Source organism: Populus nigra, chromosome 12 (genome assembly GCF_951802175.1).
Source record: "Populus nigra chromosome 12, ddPopNigr1.1, whole genome shotgun sequence".
Classification (NCBI taxonomy): domain Eukaryota; kingdom Viridiplantae; phylum Streptophyta; class Magnoliopsida; order Malpighiales; family Salicaceae; genus Populus; species Populus nigra.
In genome coordinates, this window is record NC_084863.1 from 2,153,820 (window position 1) to 2,178,225 (window position 24,406).

Here is a 24,406-nt window from a genome sequence, read left to right on the forward strand (position 1 = left end):
AACATGAGACGATCTGATGATGGATGCCGTTTCTCGGTTTGAAAGTATAATAATAATTATTTTTTAAAGTATTTTATTTTAAAAATATATTAAAATAATTTAAAAAATTAAATTAAAATAAAAAAATTAAAATTTTATAAAACACAATTTAGACTATATTCCCCAACAGTAGGATACTATTAGGGGGTATAATTAGTTCTTCTGACATGGCTCATTTATTGTTAAAGTTAGTGTTCATTATGCTAGAGAGTATTGATTTGACTGGATTGATTTGGATAAATAGCCGTCTTGTCTATTGCTTAGCTTATTTTGTTTTTGATAAATAATGGACGGATAAAATCGATCCGAGCTGGATTATTCTGAGTTTAAAAAAATTAAAAGATCCTTGATCCTCCTTCATTCGGTTAATCTACAATATCCGAGATAAAACATAAATAAAAAATTATTTGTTTTTAAAATTTTTTTATCAAAAGTTTTGATTTTTATATATGTATAATTTATGACTTAGTCGTTGTCACATATCAACTCGTAAGTTAGGTTGACTCTCGCTACCCATAACTGAGAACTTATCTTGAGTTAACCATCGAGTTGGATTTTTAAAACAATGATAATAATAATAATCACTTTTATCCTTACGTTGATCTTGATCTAAATTGACCCGCGAGTTGGGTTTTAAAACTATAATAATAATCATTTTTATCTTTATATTGATTCAAGTTAATGATTAACTTGACCTGTAACCCAAATCTTGTCCCGAATCGATTCCCAAGTTTGATTTTTAAACTATTTTGATAATTATTTTTATCATTGCATTAACCCGAGTTAATGGTCAATCCAATTTGTGAAATGGACATTACCCTAGTTTGATCCTCTAATTGTATTTTAAAACCATAATAATAATTATTTTTATTTTTTATATTAATATGTATCAGCTCATGTTAATCCTTGTGTAGAGAATTAGATAATATTATCTTACTTCTTTTATCGGGGAGAAATTTTTTTTACTAGAACAACCTTGAAGAAAACAAAAATTAGTTTTTGCAGTGTCCAAATGTGCGCCCAACAATTTCACAAAAAAATTGTCATGTTAAGTCCATTATTGTCTGACATACCGAACACCTCCTAAATAATTGTTCAATGATATATGCATTTTTTTAAATTTCTAAAACAATAAAATAACTAAATTACTTTTAAAATAAAATTACAGGTTGAGCCTTTTTATTTTTGATATTTTAATTCAAGTTTTTATTTTTTTGATTTGATTTTAATTTTTTGTTTATTTTTATTTTTATCTTTTAATTATCATGTATAATTGCTTTTGTTTTCAATTTAATCACTCAATATGAAAATACAAAGTAAGAGTTTACATCAAGCGAAATTCATTTGCAATGCCATTTTATTATCACTAACATTCAGATACCGGCAACTGTATTCCCTTTGAAACTGCAACTTTCCATCTTGCCGTTCTGATAGTCTTAAGCACTTACAATAAATAAAATATTATCAATATATAATCAATTAATGGATCATCTATTCACATTACTAGTAATAGTCACTGGCGCGTAAGAAATTGCAGAATATGAGCAGTGCAACCACTTGAAAGGGTGTACAAAAACCTAACTATTTTGAAGAAAACTACACTTGATAGGAAAATTTCACTTCGTTTTTCTATCTTGATAGCTTCCACGCATATTGACTTATGATTTCATCACTCGATTCCAGATCCGATAACATTCTAAATGTTGACGAATCTGCAGAGAATCCTTTACCAACCATTTCTTCGATTAGTCGTACTGCATTTGGTGTGTCACCGTTTCGAAGAAATCCTTGGATTATGACATTGTAAGTGCAACTATTCGGCAAGCAGCCATTAACTGCCATTTCTCTAAACAACTCACATGCTTCATTTGATAGCCCTCCTTTCAAAAGTCCACTGATCATGACAGTATATGTAACCACAGTAGGTTGTATTCCTTTAACAAAAAGATTGGAGAACAGTTCCCTTGCAGCCTCAAGCTTGCCAAAAGTGCACATCCCTTCAATAAGGATAGTATAAATGAAAATATTAGGTTCTATCTTGCTCTCCTGCATTGCCTTGAGCAGTTCGAATGCCTCATCCAAATGGCCATGCTTGCATAAGCCATCTAGCACAATAGAGTAAGTTATCAAATTTGGAAGCAGGCCATAAGAGCACATCTCCTTAAGAAGTTCCTGTGCCTCCTGAGGTCTCCCTACTTGGCAAAAACCTCTCATAAGAGTACTGTAAGTGAAAATATCAGGAGTCAATGATTTATGAGACATTTCAGCAAGGAGTCCTTTTGCCTCATCAATCCTTCCACTCTTACAGTGCCCGTTGATCAATATGTTATAACTTCGAACATTAGGTGCGCAACCCTTGCGATCCATGATGTTGAACAATTTTTGGGCCTCATCCATTTGGCTCCGAGAACAGTATCCATCCATCAAAGCATTGTAAGTGTAAACATCTGGTTCTAAACCCTTTTCAGTCATCGTTTCAAAAACACGCCAAGCTTCTGAAATCATCCTTTTTTTGCAGAGTCCATCAATTAAAATAGTGAATGTCACTTTATTTGGAATAACATTCCTTTCAACCATTTGCTTGAACAAGCTAGTTGCTTCATTCACTCGTCCTAAATTGCAAAAACCGTGCAGAATTGAGCTGTAAGTAAAAACATCTGGTGGAATTCCTTCCTTGACCATTTCAGAAAAGAAATCCATGGCTTCAGTAACCAGTCTATCTTTACAAAGGCTATCTATGATTGTATTATATGCCACCACATTTGGCTTACAACCTTTTTCTTCCATCTTCTTGAGCAACTGAAGTGCCATGGTCGTGTTGCCCATTTTGCATAAACCATTAATTATAGTACTATAAGTAATCACATCAGGTTCATGCCCCATCTTTACCATCTCATCAAACAATTTTACTGCATCCATTATTTTGGCCTTGGAGCAAAGGCCGCTAAGTAGGGTATTGAAAGTGACAAGAGTGGGTTGAAGTCCAAGTTTGAACATTTTACCAAAAACAGAGAATGCAAAAGGAATGTGATGATGGTTGGAGTGGCAGAAGCAGTTAATCAAAATGGTAAGAGTAGCAACATTAGGTCTGATATTTGACAAATCCATTTGTTTGAAGAAAGAGATTACAGTAGAGTAATGCTTGTTTTTCACAATGGACCCTAATAACTTGTTAAATTCCACAATGGATGGCACCGGACGAATGCTAAGCAACTGATTGAAAGAAGCAACGGCATCGGCAACACTATTAGGATTGCTATAATCACTACAAAACCCACCATCTGTTATCGAGGAAGGACTAATATTGGTGGTAGAAGCTGTAGAAGCAGTGAAGTGCTGGTGAATGAAGAATAAGAAAGAAGGGAATTTAGGAAAAGTACCCATTTCCATTTGTTGTTGTTGAAGAAGCTGAGAAACACAAGAAGCAGAAGCTGCGAAAGGGCTTTTCCGCATCATCATGTTCGAAAGCAAAAGCAAAAGCTGTCGTCTCCTGGTGTTCTTATAAAGAAGGTGAAAGCTAACCAAAGTAGCTAATCTCTCTCACAACTTCAGACTCCAGGATCAGTCTCTCTCTCGTGCCCTAAAACAAAAGCGAACGGAAAAACCAGAAGGAACCCAATGGCCCTTTTTTTTCACAGCCCAATAGAAAAAGATCTCTATTTTGATAATTTGCAAGCCATCCATGTAGTGGAGACCTGAGACTAGAAACTATTTTATATTTAATTAAAATTTTAAAATAAATTGTTTGCATAATTAAAATATTTATCATCTTCAACAAATGAAAGGGTCTTATGTGTTTGCAAATAGCAAGGGAATTCTTTTATTAAATTACTTGGTTAATACAATTGAATTTAAAAGATCAGTATATCCAAATAAAAAAATTTAAAATTTATGTACTTATTGAGAAATAATCACATCATAAAAAAATAGAGCAATTGATAGAATTTAAATGAATACTAGATGGTTCACCTGCGTTTCACCGCGATTGAGATATTTTTTTCTAGTAAAACAAATTGTATACATAGTTTTTTTGACATGTTCTTGTATTTAAAAGAATTCCAAATGAAAATAAAAAAGTTTATACATATATGTAATCAAATAAATCGAGCACTATGTAAGTTAATAAATAACTAAATAAATCATAAACAATAACTAAAAATAAAACTAAAAAAAATCAAGAGATAAATATATATCAAAATATTTAATTTTACAAGATGAAACATTTATCCGGTTGTGTTTGTTAAATTTGTTTCTTAAGATAATTTTTTATTCAATCAAACGATAATATAAATAGACATATTTATTAAATTGATTGAATAAAATAAAAATAAAAAAAAAACAAATATCATGTAAAGATGCATATATTAAAAATATTATCTGAAAATAAAAATAAAGTTTTTAATCAATAAAGTGATAATATAAATAAACACATATTAAATTGATTAAAAAAATAAAAGGAAAAAAAATCCTATACAAGGCTGCAGATATTAGAAATATTTTGAAAATAAAAACAATTATTTTTCAAAAATAAAGTTTATCTTTATAAAAGATAATAAAAAATTATAAATGAATCAGAAAAATCTTTTCAAAAATTAAAAGCATAAAAAATAACCATAGTTTAAAAGAGACTTTTAAAACAAAATAAAAGATATAAAAGTCACTAATATAAATATAAATAAAAAAATAATTTTTTAAAAAATCATATAAAAAAACATTAATTTAAAAAATAGATTTTTTTTTAAAAAGAAAAGGCTATGCATTACTAGGCCAAGCAGGCCAGGATAACTTGCCGGACCAATTTCATTAGGATTTGTGTGATTGAACCCTTTTTTCCCTTTGCATTTGGGGAAGATGGCGTGTCATCTGTTTCAATTTTTTTTTTTAAGAATCAAATTACATGAAACGTGCTAATAGTTTTTCAAACTTAAAAACCACATTTCAACCCATTTTGTTTTACTTAAAACAGTTAGAAAACATCTTAGGTAACTTAAAAAACCTATTAATGACCTAAAAAACAATCATAAAACTTGAAATCAACATAAAATAAAAATATCTTATCAAGATTAGATATGTTTTTCTTAACAATTTCAAGGTAAACAAACCTCTAATATGATTATCTTGGTCCAATGATTTGTTTATTTATTTATTTATTTGTGGTGTTTTTGATCTAATGAATAATGTTACAAGTTTGAAAAGTTAATGCGATTCAACATCTTTTTTTTTTGCTCAATTTCTTTTTAGATTTTATTGTTCTCTATTTTTTTTTTAAAAAATTGGTTTTGTAGTTATTTTTAGCTTCTTTTTTATTGATTTATTCTGATCTCATGACTTAAGCCACAAGTTTTGCACATGTTTTTGAATAGATTTTTTTTTAATTTTTAATTTTTAAAGATACTATTCTGATTCATTTATATTTTCCTTTTGTTTTATAGAGATGAAATTTATTTTTATAAATAAAAATATCTATTTTTAGATAATATTTTTAATATATTAAGCCTCGCATAATATTTTTTTTATCCAACCAATTTCACGCGTGTTTCTATTTTTATTATCTTTTATTTAGTTTAATAAACAAATTCAGTAAACACAACCTAATAAATCAAATATCTTGATTTACATATACTTTTTTATTTTTTTCAGTTCTTTTTTAGTTATTGTTAACAATTTTTTTGATTTATTTATATATATAATTATCAATTTATTTAAATATTTTGATTTAGATATTAGATTTTTTTCATGTGAGAAAACACATCGAAATAACCCATATATCTATTTTTTTTGAAAATCAAATATATGACCCACGGTACAACACAGTTCAAAGAGCTACTGTATATTAAAAGGAGGTTTGAACTCCAGATATCTAGGAAATACATTTTATGATAACTGAGAAAGGTTGTCATTTATTCATTCAAGTCTTGTTTAGCTTTCTACACGATGCTTCAAACTAAGACTAGCATTTATATGCACAGAAGCATTGCTTGGGAACAGGTGGTGCTGTGTACAAATCGCAGAGGCCCGTTCCGCTATATCGATTCTTACAGTCTTCCCAGCAACGATTTTGACCTTTGCAGGTCCATACCTTGTGGCAGTCTCTTGCTCCTACCATGAGCACTAGTTTCTCATCTGCAAGACAAAAATATAAATAAATTATAGAGCCATCATCCATCAAATGATCTGCATAAAGCAACTCACCTTTTTATGTGTTTATTTTACACACAAGGAAAAGAAAAGAGTGATCGCTTCTATCGGTTAATGGTAAGAATCAAGCTTCAATATTGTCATTAATGTTTTACCATGCATGATCTTGAGATGATAATGGGAGTCATCAGTAAAGATTACAGAACAAGTCTAGATCTCCTTATTGATGATATCGCGATGTTAGAGATGATGCCTGGAATCCATAGATTAATTTCTAGATAAACAAGCCCGACACTTCTATGTAAGAAATACCAATCATCAAGATCATACCAGAGGCAAGGAAGAGGACAAACAGGAAACAGAGAGTAGACAGTTTCACCATCTTCAAGAGCGCACTCAAGTTCTCTACTAAGCTCATAAAGAGGCCTTCTGGCACCATTGCTATTTATAGGGCTTATTTTTGCCCTTTCATTTACGTTAAGGATAAGCATGCAAAAGCTCTCCATGGTGCAAATGTGATTCAGTTTGCTTTTATCATGCCATTTGCATGATCTTCCAATCAGAATGCTAAAGAATAGATGTAATAGCAGAGTTGGGTCATTAAAGTCTGTTGGATCTGGGCCTCTGTAGCTTTCTTCTAGAAAAAGAAATGTTGAAGATACCCTAAAATATTGCAGCATCCAGGAATTATTTGTCAGTTGTTCAATAACTTATTTGAAAGTAAGCATCACTTTATAGTCTGTGCCAAACTAAATTCACCTAATCTGTTTCAATATCTGCTTTCTGGAGGCCAATGGCAACAGCTTGAAGCCAGGGCTTATTACATGTTCAGGCATCAACAAATTGAAATCCAACCCCCGCTCGACATCATACGATCCACCTTTGTTGTGGTAAGAGAATCAAGGATTCATTGGTTAATCCAATCTGCGAACTTTGCAGGATGCGCATGCTTGTGGCTAAATAGAGAAGCATGTAACACACATTCACCTTTGCTTAACTAGTTCTTGACACCTTTTCCTTGCCTAACTGTAGTCTACTTTCTGAGATAACTTACAATCTAAGGATATGATTTAGGAACAGTAACTCCACCAAGAAACAAGGAATCAATCCTGGAACAATGTAATCCAAACCTTTAGCACATGTCAACGGGCATCTGAAATCAACGCTTACATGCCCCAAGAAACTTCTTTGGAACTGACGGTCTGCAACTAGAACAGTGTCCTGTCCATTGGATTGGTTTTTACAGTATTCTCCCCTTCTGCGCTATAGATACCAATTTCTCAAAACCTTCTTGTATCTGCTATCATATTTAGCCATTATTAGAGCACAGGTTCACAGCTGCAGAAAATCCATTGAAAATTACTGACAACTAAACAAGTATTGATATAATAACACACATGCCCCATTTACGCCTTCAACTTGACAGTTTTCTGGTTTCAAAAACAGTAAAGGGAGGAATATGATGCACATGCTAGAGAAATCGAAAAGTTAAGTCACAAACAGGTACAGGATATGGAGGCAACCAATTCGTCCACCATCAAGTATATAACCATCGCTATAAATTATATGGTAATAATTCTTTTTTTTGTCTGAAGGAAAAATGCTGTAGAGTTACTGCAGAATTTTCTTCTAATTTGATGCCTCTCTAGAAAACTATCCCACGCATAAATTATATGGTATATTTTTCTACCTTGAGAGCTTCCACGCATAAATTGACTTACGATTTTATCATCAGATTCCATATCCAATAATATCTGAAATGTGGATGAATCTGCAGAGAATCCTCAACCAACCATTTCTTCAATAGTTGTACTGCATTTGATGCGTCACCGTTTGCAAACTTTCATGGTCCAACTAAATCGAGTATAGTAACATAAGCAAGCATGGTTTGCAAAACCAATCTCAAAATATATTGAAAAGTTAATTTAAAAAATCTTTTTTCAACTGGTGAGAGATTTTTTTTTGTGTATTATACATAGTTTTCAAACTAGGTCTGACTCATTCTGACATTTAGGTAGCAGGTTGGCTTGTTCAGCCTCAACCTCAAAACAATAATGTTTGAGTTAACTTTGATTTTTTTTCTTTGTAACTTACACATTTACAATTCTTATGATTTTTAAAAATTATTTTTTATCCAAAATTTTATTTTGTTTGCTTCTCAATCTCTTGACTTGAGAAAGAAGAGAAAGTTGCCCATTCTAATTGAATAAAGAGAAAGTCATCGTTAGGATCGATTTTACCACAAAAATAATAAATCTTGTTGTTAACGAGTTTCATTCGATAAGAGAAATTATATATAAATGTTCTTTTTCGTAATCTTGCCTAAGAAAGTAAGAATGCGTTCACCAAAATTCAATTTTTTTTATTTTTTTACTAAAAATTAATTTTTTTATATGTTTTGGATCATATTGATATACTGATCTTAAAAATGATTTTCTAAAAATAAAAAAATATCATTTTGATGCATTTCAGCACGAAAAACACTTTGAAAAACAATCACAATCCCATTCCCGAACAGGTATGGGGAAGAAAGCTTTTGGGATTTAGGTTGGATTAAGTTTTTAAAAAAACCAATTTTAGGGTTTTTAATGCTATAAACAGTTTATTAAGGTCTATAGGTTGTCTTTTAGGTATTTTTAGATAAAACAAATTGGTTGAAAAATATTTTTTTTTTGATAAAATGCTTCTACTTTGATTTTTTGGTAACCAGAAGATCATCAAAATCTTGTTGTTAATGAGTTTCATTTGATGAGAGAAATTATATATAAGTATTCTTTACTGTAATTTTGCCTAAAAGAGTAAATATGGGAAATGAAGCTTTTGGAATTTAGGTTGAATTAAGTATTTTTTAAAAAAACCAATTTTAGGGTTTTTTATCCTATAAACGAGTTTATTAGGGTCTATAGGTTCTTTTTTAGGTATTTTTAGATAAAACAAATGAGTTGAAAAATGATTTTTTTAATAAAATGCTCCCACTTTGATTTTTTGATAACCAGAAGATCATCAAAATCTTGAACAACAAATAAAATATTATTTATATTATTTTTAATTTAAAGATGGATAACATGTCGCCTACACACAGGTGATGTCTCTTTCTAATGGATTAGGCATGTCTAGCTTGTTTTGTTTTTTTCCTCTTATATTTTATTATTGGTCGGTTTAGATAAATAAAATTATAACGTACTATTGAATTTTCAATTTTTTATTATAAGATCATGGTCTTTTTTATTATATTAGAAAGTGTTTTTTCTATACAATCATCAATGCTATTTTTTAATAAAATATTCGATCGCAATTTTTTTGGGTGTTGTTTGATCAAATACATTTGATTTTTTGTTTCTCCATTAGCGTGGCAGACTCACATTGCTAGCACGCTTGAGCCTAACTTTGTAAGCCCTCGCACGCCTACCCATTGTTCTGGGTTAGAAGCGGACTCATATTGCACACACTCCTTGACTCTTTTTTATGCGATTGAGTAAGCTTTGGGTGGTCAATAACAGTGAAAGGTAAAGAAGAAGATGAATGAGGAAGGCAAAGAGTATATGCGATTTGCTTTTTCTAAAGGTAATTAATTATCTAGTTATGCTCCCAAGTCCCACCTAAGCAAATGATGCTAGAGGTTCTGTACACCTGGATAAAGATTTCTTGCAACTGTACTACGTGAAAACCTTATCAAACAAGTTTTATAAATCAAATGTACATGTTCTAACGGATATAGTCATGATTTTTATTATCAAGAGATTCTATAAATCATATTCGATAACAGGGCCAGCCTGTTATGCCGGTTGAGACCTTCAAATTAAGCTCGATGGATGCTGTTTATTGAGTTTTGTTATTTTTCTGTGTTTACTTTTGGGTTTTTAGCTTTATTTTCCTATATGCTTTAGATTCAGTCTTCATTTTCTGCTTGGGGCCGGTTACAGGCATATTTAAGCCATTCCAATCTTTTTTTACTAGCAGATATATGGAGAGGATAATAACTGAGAAATGACAGGCGTGTAGGGTTCTTGTTTCTGCCCTTTTCCTTTTTTTTTTTTTGTTTTCTTGTTCTTTCTAATTAGGTTCGGCCGCGCCACCAAAGCTCAAGGCAGTTAACTGCTCTGCACTTTAGCACTCTGCAACAACGTGAATTGTCCCTTCAGCAAGCAATAACCCAAAGTAATCGGGTTTTTTCTGGGTTATTTTTTTACAGAAGACTAACAATGCTTGAAGCTGAAAAGAGTAATTCGATAGTCTTTTGTTACATGTTTTCCAGCAAAACAATGTTTATAGATGCAGAAGAAATCAGTGAAAAACACTTTAAATAGAACAGGAAATTGTACATTAATATATTGCAAATGCTTAGAGAGAAGCCTTATTGAAGTAGTGATATAGGCGACATCAAACACATATATAGGACAACTTGACTGCAACACCAGATAGGTATACTTGGTAAATGGAAGATAAAGTAAGTACTTGTAGAGTGGATAATAAGCCTGCAGCCCCAAGAAACTTGTGAAGTCATCTCAGGAAGCTGTAGATGGCCTGACCAATTGCTCGTAGACATAGTTAATCATTCTGGATTTGGATTTCACACTGCTGAGCCTCTATATTTCCTTGCAGCCTCTCTGCTGTCAATGGTTGATGTGTAACTATCATCTCTTGCATATGGCCTGGATGAAAAATTGAAGTTGCCATATCGCCTTGCAGCTTCCTTGCTGTCAATGGTATTTGCATAGGTTGGATCTCTATACCGGGATGGTGGAGAAGTAGAGACAGAAGGTTTTGCAACTTCTCTCAGTAATCCCACAGCTGCACTGATATCATTTGTTGCTCCAGAGAGGGGAGCATTGGGTGGTGCAGCCCATGTTGAATGACTCGGCCTTGCCCACCCACCACTGGTGTTCATGGTTGGTTCCATGTTGCTACCTTGTTTGCGGTAATAATCATCATAGTTGTCATTTCGATGTGCATTACCGCTGGGCTTAAGCAAGTCTTTGTTGCTGAAACCATTGCGCTCATCATAGCCATCAGTGTAGCCATCATAGCCTGTGGCTTTTGGGGTCTGGCGCCGATATGAAGCATCCCAAGGAGCATATTCCTTGGGTTGGCTAGCCTCAATTTGCACTTTGGTGATGAATTCCTCTACTTTTTGAGGGCGACCATCAGCTGAAGCCAGAGGCCCACGGAACTTATTCTCAGCTCCATGATATTCCTCTGACCAGCGAGGGACCTCCTTGTCTTCATACTCCATAGGTGGATGAACATGCTGTTGATAATACGTCTCAGTTTTTGTGACATAGTGATCTGCATTTTGATCAACACGGTAAGAAATTAGAGGCCTTCTCCTCCCATCAGCATCAATGATGACTGGTCGGCACACATGATCAGAAACATAGCATGTTTTGCTACCATAATCATCAGAGCTGGGTGGATCGTAGCTGGAGTAGCCCCTATTTGAGTAACCAATCCCGGCCATCACTCAGCTTTGTGTAGGAACTTCTTCCCTTAAAAGACTCTAAGCTCAAGCACTTGGATTCCTTTTCTTGCATATGAAGGGTGTTAGAACTTCTTCTTTTATAGAAAATCTGGGCTCTCCTGTTCAAATGAATGATGTAAGGTTCACCAGTACAATGAGTGAGAGGATCCTATGCTGTCTTTTTCTTTGCACTTTGAGATTCCCTTAAAGTTCAATCCACCAAGAAACTTGCTGCAGAATCATATTCTAAGCATTTCATGAGAGTGAACTCCGATGCCTTCTCATGGGAAAAGTTGTTTTGATAGGAGGGTGCTCCTTGAGGACGAAGATTGCAGAATATATGGTGTCCCCAAACAAGAATAAAGGAGAAAGAAAAGGATAAGAGAATCACTTTTGCTTTGCCTACCTGTGAAATATATAATTGTAAACCATTTTAATCAGCAACCAAGAAAGAGGAAAGAACAGACTTCTGGTGAGACAGAGACTTGGGAAGTCTAGATTCTACCCTAAAAATGGCAATATCCACAACTTGAACGAAATTGAAACTGAGGCACAGGAGCTACAGCTAGAAGCCTCAAATGTTTTCCTTTACTAATTACTGACGGGACTGAACAAAGTGATGCAGGAGATTCTGGGGATCTGTAACGTATATGGATTTGTTGCAAGTCTAACTGTGTCTTTTCTTTTTGGAATTGTAATATAGGTTATGTATCAAAATACTTTTTGTCTATAAATATGTTTTTTTATTTTTTAAAAAGTTTATTTATGATATCAGGACATCAAAATAACAATAAAAACACAAAAAAAAATTCAGGGTTTTCTTTTCTTTTCAGCATAGATTGGCCGAATACCAATGGTAGGTTATTTCCAGAATAGTTTTTTAACAATATTATTCGAACTTTTATTTTTTTGAGTGAGAAAAGCATCTCGTGAAGGATTCTCTCAAGCCCTTCACGTTTTATGCCTTCCTAGTTTTCCCTTCAGGCCGCATCACAGAAAGCTTCTCCAACTTTGGTTTTTCACCATGTTTTCTGGACATATGGAATAACAATGAACACCACGATATTAAAAATGTCCATGCTCTACAACAGGAATCCCCACCCCCTCAGGCCTCTTCTCCTTTACCGCTAAATAAAAGTCTGAAGAATCGCATTCTGCTCATCCTGGACTGCGACCTCCATTACTCGCAAGACCAATGAAGTCCTGCTCTAGTTTCAATTTCAGACAAACTTGTCTTCGTAATTTTCTCCAACTTGTGCAGTATTCTGAATACCTACGCAACAAGGAAAAGTAGGAGGTTCCTTCTTCGACTCCGCTGAAAATTGCTATTCCCTCGTCATTATTCTGGGAGTGTGGAAAAACGTGTTTTTTAAAAATTTTAATTTTTTTTTCTAAATTAATTTTTTAAATTTTGATGTATGGATGTAAAAAATAAAATTTAAAAGTTAAAAAAATTATTATTTTAATTTTTTTTATCACACCACTGAACATGCATACTATTGTAAAAAGAGAATGCTAGCTTTCCAGCTAATGTCTTCCTGACATGCACGTTTGCTTGTGAAAGCATAATGCAGGAACATTTGCTTTCGCAGTTGACAAGAGACATTTGGAATTGCGTTAAACGTTTCATAAAAAAAATATTTATTTTTATATTTTTAAATTATTTTGATGTAAAAATAATATTTTTAAAAATAATAATATTTCCAAACAATTCAATATAGAACACTGTGTGTCTCCCTGCTTAGATTTATGATGATTTCCGCATGCGCGTGAAAGAACACAGTTTGTTTTACTTCGAAACTTTTTTCACGTGAAACAGAGAAAAACACGAAACCATTGTTTGCACCACCAACCAATGAGTTTAAATGGGAACCTGCCATGGCTGATTCTGCGGGTAAGTTTAATTTGTTAAGAGTTGCAAATCATAAAGAACTGAATGGTCTTTCTTTAATATCATTTTAGGTGATGCTGTACCAGATAACGAGAATCACAAGACAAGTGTTAAGAAAATGATCACCTCGTAAGTGCAGATTGTCCAATTTTGTCTCTAAAATCTCCAAATTGTCACAGTATCATCATTCTTTCATCAGCTACTGTCAGCAGTCTGAATGCCACCAAGATCACATAAACACAATCTGGATAGTTAGAAATGAAATATGTCACTGCTCACCCTTTATGTCATTGATTCCATCCATAAAACTGGTATGGACAGTGATGTAAAGTTTCATAGAATGTACGGAATGTAATGTATCTGCAAAGAGAGAGAATCGATTGACATTTTCTATATTACATTACAGTCTACCAAATCTGCACAAAGAATGTCTGAGACTGCAATACTGAGTAAACAATAAAAACTAAATCTTGCTTTATTAAACACCCCCCCCCCCCCCCCCCTTTTTGTTTCCTTCTGCTATTTGTCAACTATCAGAACCTGGAAAAGAGCACCATATGCTTCACACTTGCACTTGTTTCTATACATAAATCAGCTTAAAGCATAGATGGCGGTAACAATTTCAAGTCTGCCAAGTGCCTTGTCTTTATATTTTCTAAGGGTCAAATGCTGGAACTTCAGGCATAGGAGAATAGAATGCACGATATATTGTTCTGTCAATGATACTCCTATAGGGATCCTCTTCTCGCTTCTTCAACAAGTAGGCGATACTGTTTTGAACTTCAGATTTTACATGCAAGTACAATTGGTTTGCATTTTCTTTGTCTTCCAGCATCTCTTTCATTCCCTTTGTTTTTATGGGCTTCCCAAACAGAAAATAAAAGCGGCCAGGTATCTTAGGTAAAAGCCCAGGGATGAATAAATCTGTACTGGCTACCTCCCCTTTACTTTCGTCCCTGTGATCAGAATCAGATCATAGTCAACGTGGAAGCAATGAAAAAACAGCAGCACCTTAGGCTACTTTCAATTACAAGGAAGTAACTTGATTGCATGATTTACAAGGAAAATGTTAATCACCTTACTCTAGAACTTTTGCTCATAAGGTCTTTGGCGAAGTCATTAAGTATTGGGATTTTCATCAAGTCATGGTAATCTAGAGCCAACTGCAACACAGAAAAAGGAAATCTTTTCATGATAACCATAGATTTCAAAGCCAAGTCTGGAAAAAAAAAAAGAAAACAATATTTTATAGGGTTTCATGGGGAGAGGAAACTAAATGGTTCATCAGGAGTAGAGGGAGATCTTAGAGAAACAGATATTGTGAAAGTAACACTGCTATGAAAATAAAGATAGCTAAAACCAGTTATGTATTCCTTCCCCAACAAGAATTTGAATATAGAAAGATGCGTCTATTGAAAGATTTTGCAATGTCATGTACTGAACTGAAAAAAATGTTTCAACCATCAAAAGAAGGTTCGTGGACTAATATTTATATATATAAGAAACTGATGTAAATAAAATCCAAAGCTTACTTCTGCTATATCATCTTCTCCTACAGTTCCAAATGGTACAATTGTGGCCCCAAACCTTGCTGCCATTCTCACAAATTCAGGTTGATCAGGCCAAATTAACTTGTATGCTTCACCCTGCAAATTAAAGAAGCACGAGACTAAAGATGTCACAAACATTTGGGAAAATATAACGCAATATTTAAAAAGACCAAATAAGGCATTGTGTTTTGATGCGTGTGATGTCTTCGCACAGGAGGAAGGTTCAGAGTCATCCAATTTCACAGTATTCCAGAGAGAAGTATGGAGGTGACTTAGCTAGTGCCTTTGAAGGTGGTCAGAGGTCTAGGCAGTGCTGACCAGGTGGAAGCCATTGTGATTTGGGCAAAGAGTATTTAGACTGCAAATATTTTAGATGGTTCCCAAAACTGACACTACATCTTCATGTTATTACTTGTTTTAAAAATTGAAATGAAGAAGATATTCACCATACAAAATTACAAAACTTCTAGAATGTATGATTTTTAGATTTTAAAAAGAATTTGTTGAAATGAAAACAAGGAACTCAACAGTTGGCATACCTTGTAATGCAGAGCCTCTCGTTGACCTCCAGGATAAAGAAGCACATGCGATTTTGTTGAAAGTAATTTGAAAAGATTTCTTCCTGTGACAGGTACCGCACCCATTACTTTCATCCAATCAGATACAGAAAATTCAGTAGATGAACCCTCCATAATCTCTGAAAATAGGTCAGGGTGCGCTATGCCACGAACCATAATATTCTTCTCTCTCAAGAATTCATCTACAAGAGAATAAATTTCAAGTCCCATCAGCATGTGGTAGCCAATAAATAAGACAGGACCTTCATCTGGAACCCCAGCAAGACCTTTCACTATCTTGCCATCATCCAGAGTGGAGAACACAGCTGAGCAAGTAGCTAAGCGGAACAACCTGGAAATCACATGATTATAATACGATCAGCTTGAGCCACACCTAGACAAACTTTTAGGGCGTGAGATGCAACATAAAAAAAGTTGTTCAGGCTGGTCTGCAGGGAAGCCCAAACTGTGAGAACTAAGCCTAGGATTTAGACCAAGCTCCTTTCCAGTCAGCTTAATTCATATAATTCATAAATCATGCAACGTATGTGGTATATTTTCGAACAACTTTAGGGTTGTTGTCTGCTTCAATATAATTTTCTTAGGGATCTACTCATGAAGAGAGGACATCGTTTGTCTGGTTGCTGGAACTACAAGAGAATTTTATTATAATTTTTTGTCGCTTAAACTTAATGTGAAATAACAGAATAAAGCAGCAATTTATCAACATTAACAGCTTTGTGCTAGCATGCATCAATGTTTAATGGAATTTCTAATCGAGAAGATTAAGAGGAAAGAGAGAGGAGAGAATGCCACTATCAACCAGACACACCAGGCTTACACTCGGGATGGGAGGGGTTATTGATGGCCGGGTTGTTTCTCTTGTTGTGTAACCCCACCAGCAGAAAAGAAGACGAAAGGGAAAGAAGATGAAGAAATGGAGAGTGAACTGCGACGCCCATACAGAGCAAATGGCTGATGGATAGACAGAGAAGATTGGGAAATGTAAGTCAAAATTTTCACTATATTATTTAGAAGCCTGGACCATGTATGAATAACAATGAATGCTCTGGCTTGACCAGGGTCAAGTCTCCATGTCATATCATTCTAAGCACAAAGTGATAGTCATACATCCAGGAACTGCATATAACAAATTGCTTAGCTGACTTACCCAGTCACTTCATCAAATGCACATTTGAATTCAGACATGCTAGGTGGCAGAAAGTCAGAGACTAAATCAAGCCTCCTTGAGCGACGGTATTTGCAAGTACCTTTGATAATTGTAAGCAAATTAAGACCATCTTCCTGCAAATGAAATGAAAAGAAGAAGTCATGTTAGTCTTCCAAAAATGAATTAGCGTTAAGGAAATAAAGCTTTACTGCACAGAGCATCAAAATGTACAATTTATGGATGCAATAAATGTTTATTTTGGTGGGGTACTAAGTTTCTAAACACCGGTTTCACAAGATTGACCTCTTTTCAGAAAACCAAGGTCGAGGAGTTACAGGAAATGATTGTATGGGCTTTCACTCCAAGAACTACCTCATCAATGGAATCATTGAATCTAGCATACATGATAGACGGTAAACATAACACAAAGTAGGGTCATTTAAAATGATGATACAGATCCTCAAACCAATAATGAACCAGTCAATTAATATGATGATACATGAACGTGTTTTATTTACAATTAGAAAGTCGTTCAAAATTTTTTGCGATCAGAAGCCTGTTGATTTGAAAGAGCCTTTTACGATACAGACTTACCTACACAGTTACTCTACTTATTTTAGACACAAGGATACGCCACTTTTTTTCACTCACCATTAGCATGGAATGCCCATTGTCCTTGAAGTAACGAACTTTGCAGTTCTTTAATGAACCTTTAAGACGGTGAGCTTCATCTTTACTAGGAAGCAAGTTATCATTTCCACTGCAATACAAACACAGCACTATCTTCAACATCCATCAATATTAACCAATTTGAGAGTGAGTCACATATGGAATCTCAAAAGAATCAGTCATGAGAAGAAAAACTCGACCAAAGAAAATGCTCCTTTCCTACAAGACATAAATACATCATCCAAACACAAATATTTGGATAGTTTATTGCAAATCATAGATGTGTTAGTTATTAATATCACATAGAAGTTCATTGCAAATTACAGCATATTCAAAGGCATCATGGGTTTACAGGTAACTAGGCATATAATTTGTTGAGTATTCAAAGGCATCACGGGGTCTCGAGGTAACTAGGCACATAAATGTGCAGAACCTGCAGGATTTCACTAACGCATGGGAAAGGGCAACTTTGTTCATATATGTTAAGGTCCCTCTTATAGATGTTTATGAAGCATAGTATCCACTAGTTATGGGCTTCAGAGAGAGAAATACAACAAGGAAAATAAATGCGGTATGCTTGATTCTCTTTCATATGCCAGGCTCTATATATTTACAAGAGCTGCAGAAAATTTTGTTCTGAGACTCTGCTTTCTATAGGTCAAGCAAGGCTCAAATTACTATTTTCCCTCTTGAAATAGAAAAAAATAATAATTGTAACATAGCACAGTAATTACAGATGTAGCATTATCAGTGATAATCTTGACGCAGTAACAATTAGCAGAGATGTTCAAGGACGATTCAGATAACATAAGATATACAATGAAAAGAGAGGCAACAACTTATGAACAGAAATTGTGTAAAGGAATCGCATTAACTGTAGTGAGAATAAAAACCTGGCAAGAACTAGCACTTCAGCTTTTACAGCATGAAGTCGGGAATTAGCATAAGCAGCAGCGGATTTAAGCAGTTTCAATCTCCAAATAAGAGTCTCCTTTGGAATGATATCAGACAAAACCTGGAATGAACATAACAAACAATACTAGAAGTTAAAATAAATCTAAAGAAAGGATTGGCCAGAAAACAAACCAGAGGTACATGAGGAGAATGTATCGTTGGTGTGTGCGTGTGTAGCTATGTGAGCATCATGATGCTATAATTAACTTGGATCACCAAAGCAAGCATGGTGAATCATTGAAAACTGGTGGGAATACTTGAGAATAATTAGCATGTGATTGCCACATGCTGAGTAAAACATGACAAGTAGAGTTGTTATGATCAAAGTGAGAGAACAAAGCATATTGCAGCTACCTAATATCTTCCAGAAAGATGAAGGGAATTACTAGGACATGGTGAATTAGACACCCACAGATAACCATTGCACAAACTAAAATTTGTATATTAGAGAGGACTGGCATGATTCAGTATTAGTTATTATATGCAAGTCGAAGATATTACACAACCTTCTTTGGATATCAAAATAATAGGTTAGATCTAGAGCATTTTTTTAGTGTTTTAATAATCATTCCTATCCAAGTAAATGAATCAAACCAATAAATTTCACAAAGAACTTTCCCTTAATAATGAAAAAAAAATGATATATTTACCTAATCATACAATAGCTTCAAATGATAATATGAAATTTCATCTATTGATGCATTTATCCCCTTAAAGACAGTGTCCTGTTTCTTAATCAGATATTACTTCAACAACTGACCCTTTTACATAATTAATAAGATTACCAAAATGCAGATCATTATTTCAGTTAACCCTTTCTGACAATTAAGCAGTTCGACATTTCACACAACCCAACAGAAAGTTCGTTTGACTGTCATTTTGTTCCTTATCATAATCTTATAAATTGGCCCAAACAAGCTTTCATAAACACTACCATCTTGCCCACTGTTACTATGAGCATAACTTCTATCCAGACTACTATTGATCTTGGTTAGGGACTAGGGAGGAAAATAATATCATATGACCTTAAATACTGAATAAGTGTATTTTTCTCTTCTATATCACACAATAAAATACAAGAAAGTCTATTGCTTTATATTTATAGTGTTTCTTAATTTAGCTATTCATAACAGTAACTTACTGGGAAGAAGGGTGCAAATAAGACAAGAAAAAACAAAACAAAACAAAAGGGGAAAAAGTGCAAACGCTAAGCAGTGTTCATGTTTCTTACAGAAACAGAAGGTAGCAAAGCAGTAAGATTGTGATACAATTGTTGAAATTGTAGTCTAGGAGGAAGCTTGTATTCGATATTGGCCATTGCCATCTTTACTGGATTACCTGAAGTCACAAAAAAGAACAATCAAACAACAAGATAAAGAAATGATTCCATGACAAACAAACAAGGAAAAAAGAAGAAGCAAAAAGTAACTGTAAAAAAGCTACGGAATTTGTACCGGTAACAAAGCCAACAAGATAGGGAAATAAATCGTGTAATCCATCAGGCAAGGCCTCCAAAATAGGGAGTAAAGGAAGCTGTGACCTGCTAAATGATGTAGCTAAAATAAAATGCTAGGGACGTCAGACTACCTCTTAGGTTATCATCCTAAGATCTTGAATCAGAAAGTTATTAGCAGTATGTAGAGAGCAAAATACTGCAAACTCACCTGGGTTAACTAGTATAAGTACGAGGTCAATTTTAGGATTACGGGCAGCAACAGCAAGTGCTAGACATGCTCCAAAGGACTCCCCCACTAGATAAATAGGCTTATTTGGAGATGAAGCATGCTCAAGCCTCACAGTTTCCTCAACAATTTTCAGCAGCCCTGCAGGCAATACATCATGGTGAGTTAGTGATAGGTAACAAGCATAATTTAAGAGAAAAGGAAACACATTTGGCATGTCCGAACACCAAAAAAGAAGAAGAAGAAGCAAGAGGATCACATCTGCAAGCAAACATGCACATTGCCAAGGGACTTGAAGAACCATACAGGACCATTACAAATGAATATTTCCAGAAATATATTCATACACAATAACTTAGCAGATAAAAGATAATGGATATGAGCTTCATAGCTCAAGTATTAAAACTCTTAATTAGTAAAAAGTCAGCCATTCATTCTGGCACTAAGAATCCATGCAAAAGAGTGAAGAAGCCAAGATAGCAAAGATCTGAATAGCAAACCTATCTTCTCAAACCTCCTTTTGTGTAACCATTCTCCAATGGAAATAAGATACTTACCATAGAGGTTTCTAAGAAGTGTACCGAAGATCCATATAAATATTTCTGCAATAGCTTTTTTCTCAATAATCACCATTAATCAGTGTTTTTCATATCTAGAGTTTTATTAAACCAAATAAGCTTAATCCAATGAACTACCCTGTGCTTTTATTAATAGGATTGAAGGCAGAATACTTTTTTAAAATATTTTAATTAGAATAGGTGTAAGTGTTACCTAAATCATAGAAAATAAGCATTTGGAAATTAGAGACACACAAGCAGTAAAAACAGCAATCCTTGCATTATCAAAAGGTAAAAAAACACGTTTTTAAGTAATGTATAAAACAAACCTTGTTTTACCAATTAGTTATCAATCTATTTTCACATGGATGGTCATGTTATCATAAGAAATCTCAACTCAAAACGTTTGCTAAATTATCAATGCAAATGAATTGCTATATAATAATTAAAAAAGGAAGACCGATGAATTTAGAGGCCTTGAAAAACCATACCTTCAAATGTTGTTCGATCATACACTGGAATATGAAGGCATCGAACTTCAAATGCCCTGCAATTTTCCAAAAATCAAATGTAAAACCATTTATTTAACCGCACTGAAAATGACAGAACAAATAAGAATCCCCAAGAATTCAATTACACGGGATAGAATAGTGAAATTGAAAGATTAAGATCCATAACAATTCTTTAAAAGTTGAATCCCTTTGTTATAAATAACGAGTGCAGAAAATCATAAGTAGTTCAAGCAGCTTTGACAAGCAGAAACTATACCATCTTAATGTGAACTGTCAACTGGCAAATTATTCTGGCAACAGGAAAGAATGTTTTGAAAAGTATGAATTCAGAGAAAACCCAAAATTTCCAGGAAGGTATGCACATATTTCAAGTTCATTCTTCAATACTTGTAATGGAGGTAGAAATAAAAGAACTTACTTCCCAAGAGCTTTATGATGCAAAGCAAGTCCCAAGCCAACACCATCAAGCCCTGCAAAAAAAAAAAAAAAAAAAAAACCAGAAAACAATTCATCATTCTGTAATCTCCTAACCTTAACACATATAATTTTATAGCAATGAAATAGTTAATCAAACATTTACAGAACAAAATAACTTTGAGGAAGCTAGAAACTCATCAACTAGAAAATCGGTCCATCTGTCAAGAGTGTTCCTTCTTTTGCAATACTTCAATTTGAACTTGAGAGTTCATCTCAACAGGCAAAAAATTACCAGGTAAAAACAGAAGAACTGGTGAATCTTTTAACGGTTGCCCACACTCAGCAGGGCAAAACCACCGAGGTGGCCCACCATCAGGCTTAATAATCTCCTTGGCTCCATCAAGATAATCCTTCACAGTCTTGGTCCCATGACCATCATCCCACAATAATTCCAAATCTTTGAAAACAGCATCTTTCACCCACCTTTTCTCAATTCTAGGCTTTAAACTTCCATTTTTTCCTCCATCAATCAAAGTGCCATTCTTCACTTTCTCCCCACTGCCTCCATCAATCAGAGCCCCATTCTTCTCTTCCGGTCCAACAAAAGAAGTTCCATTTACCACAATCACATCAGATGACAATATTGTCGAATCACCACCACCTAAACTTTGAGCCCTCACCCCAAACCGAGGATTATTTCCCGAATTTAATGCAACATAAGGTGAAATATTGCAAGTAAAAATCGATGCCATGTTTTGACAGGCAACGAAAGGCAGTTTAGACACTAGTAGTCCCCTCAAAAACAGATTAGAACTGTATGCTGTCTTGGGACCCTTTTCAAGTACTCGCAAGAAAAACTTAAAAAGAGCAAAAACTTGAACTGTCACTCCAAAACAAGCACACCCTCTTACAAATAATTCAAAATACAAGTTCAAGATTTCACCAAATGAGATCCCTTGAGACCTTTCTCAATTGCCAAGCCGCAACTGAGAAGCCTGGGACCCTTAAATCTAGCACTGCACTAAAAACCAGCTGCAATATTAAATTAGATGATCCCCAAAAACATTCTAACTGAAACAATCACACGCTTCTTGAGAGTAATTTTAGAGCCTTATTCAAGGTTCACTGACTTCAACTACCGGGCAGCAATAAAAGAGAAGCTGGAAAACTCTTTGTAGCAACCCCGGAAAAGCAAGCTGAGATGTATAGTAGCTTGTACACCATGCCCCTTACTGAATTCTTTGTATTATCATATGGCAATAAATCACCAGCGAACAGTAAACGTGGGGCTAGGAAAGACATACTTAATAATAGAAAATGACACCAATGTTGTCTTCTCTTGTTTGTAGTCGTCCATGTTGTGGTGTCTGGCTTGGCACACTACTTGTGAGCTGTGACTTCTAGACGAGTCAAGAGTCTCAACTGTCACTGCCCGGAGTTGAAGACTCGCCATGATCATTTGACATTTTTGTAAAGTAAGACCGCAGCCTATTTGTATTGTATTGAGTGTGTATTAAAATAAATATAGTTTATTTTAGTTTTATTTCTTCCTAGTATTTGATTGTATTTTAAACTCTTGATTTTCTTTTCATTTTATTAGAGTTGATTTTAACAATTTTTTCATATGCATATAATCCGTGCCAAACATACTAATTTCTTTAAATACATCGAACTGACAACATATAGCTTTAAAATTATTTTTAAAAAAATATTATTTATCAGTGTACAAAATAATCCAAAAATATCCTGAATTATTGAATAAAAAAAGAAACATCGATTTATTTGTTGTATGAAGTATATATTATTTGATATATATACTATTATTATTATTTCTCGGATAGAATATCAAATGGTTTGATTTGACCAGTAAACTGATTTTATTTTTTATTTAAGAATCGGAAATGCTTAGGCATATATATATATATATATATATATATATATATATATATATATATATATATATATATATATATTCATAGCATAGATTTCCATCCATCCGGTCTAATTATTTGACTTAGCAAGGCCTCGGACTTTAATAATTCTTGATATTCCAAGTTGGTTGCTAGTTAATTCTTTGAAGAATAAAAAAATATTATGTAATATTCACATGTCTATATAAAATCACGAATTTTATAAATTTTCTTATTAACTACGATACCATTAAATATACTTAAAATTAAAAATATTATACACTTGTATAACGCAGGTGCGTCTATTTTCTATATTCGTAATACAATTTTTTAAATACGTGTTTTATTTAATTTATTATTTAATCGACATATTATTTAATCTATAAACTTTGGATAATAAAGTAGAACAGCTGTTTAAAAGAAGTTCCAGAAGACCAATGGTATGGCTGTCACAAAGGACAGTGACAGTGTAGTATTTTTATTTTCCCACCACTCCGCCTATATATTTTTTTTGTCCTAAATTTATTTTAAATTAATGAGGTGCCGACGTGGGGAAAAAATTTGTTTTCGGACAACAGGTTTTACTTCCTCACGTGCCACCCAATGACATTCGAATTATGGACCTAATTATTACGTCATATTATACAAAATAATTTATTTGTTTATAATATATGTTTTAAAAACAATGCCACCCTACTGTAATATAGAGCTAAGCAAATCATTTGATTCCTAACATTTACCGGTTTGTCAAAGCAATGATTGGGGTTTGGTAACGTGTTGAGACTAATATTTGAATTTGTTTTTATTGATTTGATATTTTTAAATATCTATAATCTAGAGCCATGTTTTGATTTTTTTTAAATTATATTTAAAAATTAATATTTATTTAGTGTTTTTTAAT

General features: G+C 33.7%; 4 protein-coding genes across 5 annotated transcripts; all 4 read right to left on the bottom strand.

Annotated features, from left to right (window-relative positions):
* Positions 1-1,483: 1,483 nt before the first annotated feature.
* On the bottom strand, positions 1,484-3,647 carry LOC133669952 (putative pentatricopeptide repeat-containing protein At1g12700, mitochondrial). The gene has a single exon (XM_062090289.1). It carries the CDS (start codon positions 3,496-3,498, stop codon positions 1,669-1,671), a length of 1,830 nt encoding a protein of 609 aa, XP_061946273.1. The 5' UTR covers positions 3,499-3,647; the 3' UTR covers positions 1,484-1,668.
* A 2,145-nt stretch (positions 3,648-5,792) lies between these two features.
* LOC133669954 (putative defensin-like protein 184) lies at positions 5,793-6,701 on the bottom strand. Its single transcript, XM_062090291.1, has 2 exons — positions 6,508-6,701; positions 5,793-6,162 (listed from the first exon to the last, which is right to left on the bottom strand). Exons 1-2 carry the CDS (start codon positions 6,614-6,616, stop codon positions 5,990-5,992), a joined length of 282 nt encoding a protein of 93 aa, XP_061946275.1. The 5' UTR covers positions 6,617-6,701; the 3' UTR covers positions 5,793-5,989.
* Positions 6,702-10,461: 3,760 nt separating this feature from the next.
* LOC133669807 (uncharacterized) lies at positions 10,462-11,895 on the bottom strand. Its single transcript, XM_062090110.1, has one exon. It carries the CDS (start codon positions 11,633-11,635, stop codon positions 10,748-10,750), a length of 888 nt encoding a protein of 295 aa, XP_061946094.1. The 5' UTR covers positions 11,636-11,895; the 3' UTR covers positions 10,462-10,747.
* A 2,120-nt stretch (positions 11,896-14,015) lies between these two features.
* On the bottom strand, positions 14,016-23,018 carry LOC133668878 (phytyl ester synthase 1, chloroplastic-like). 2 transcript variants are annotated; one of them, XM_062088870.1, is made up of 13 exons: positions 21,888-23,008; positions 21,597-21,648; positions 21,158-21,213; positions 20,092-20,250; positions 19,882-19,983; positions 19,659-19,765; positions 18,367-18,488; positions 17,456-17,564; positions 16,805-16,938; positions 15,616-15,985; positions 15,059-15,172; positions 14,604-14,689; positions 14,016-14,482 (listed from the first exon to the last, which is right to left on the bottom strand). In XM_062088870.1, exons 1-13 carry the CDS (start codon positions 22,345-22,347, stop codon positions 14,182-14,184), a joined length of 2,172 nt encoding a protein of 723 aa, XP_061944854.1. In that variant the 5' UTR covers positions 22,348-23,008; the 3' UTR covers positions 14,016-14,181. The 2 variants fall into 2 exon arrangements, with proteins under 2 accessions (XP_061944854.1, XP_061944855.1); XM_062088871.1 differs by having other exon boundaries at positions 14,342-14,482; positions 14,609-14,689; positions 21,888-23,018.
* Positions 23,019-24,406: the final 1,388 nt, after the last annotated feature.

What these genes read in the sequence shown, in the direction of transcription:
- LOC133669952 (XM_062090289.1), bottom strand. Translation starts at nt 3,498, where the DNA reads ATGATGATGCGGAAAAGCCCTTTCGCAGCTTCTGCTTCTTGTGTTTCT.
- LOC133669954 (XM_062090291.1), bottom strand. Translation starts at nt 6,616, where the DNA reads ATGGTGCCAGAAGGCCTCTTTATGAGCTTAGTAGAGAACTTGAGTGCG. An exon ending in TGTCCTCTTCCTTGCCTCTG is followed by an intron (nt 6,163 to 6,507) that starts GTATGATCTTGA and finishes TTTGTCTTGCAG; the next exon opens with ATGAGAAACTAGTGCTCATG.
- LOC133669807 (XM_062090110.1), bottom strand. Translation starts at nt 11,635, where the DNA reads ATGGCCGGGATTGGTTACTCAAATAGGGGCTACTCCAGCTACGATCCA.
- LOC133668878 (XM_062088870.1), bottom strand. Translation starts at nt 22,347, where the DNA reads ATGGCATCGATTTTTACTTGCAATATTTCACCTTATGTTGCATTAAAT. An exon ending in TGATCGAACAACATTTGAAG is followed by an intron (nt 20,251 to 21,157) that starts GTATGGTTTTTC and finishes TATTGCCTGCAG; the next exon opens with GGCTGCTGAAAATTGTTGAG. An exon ending in CTTTGCTACCTTCTGTTTCT is followed by an intron (nt 18,489 to 19,658) that starts GTAAGAAACATG and finishes TGTTCATTCCAG; the next exon opens with GTTTTGTCTGATATCATTCC.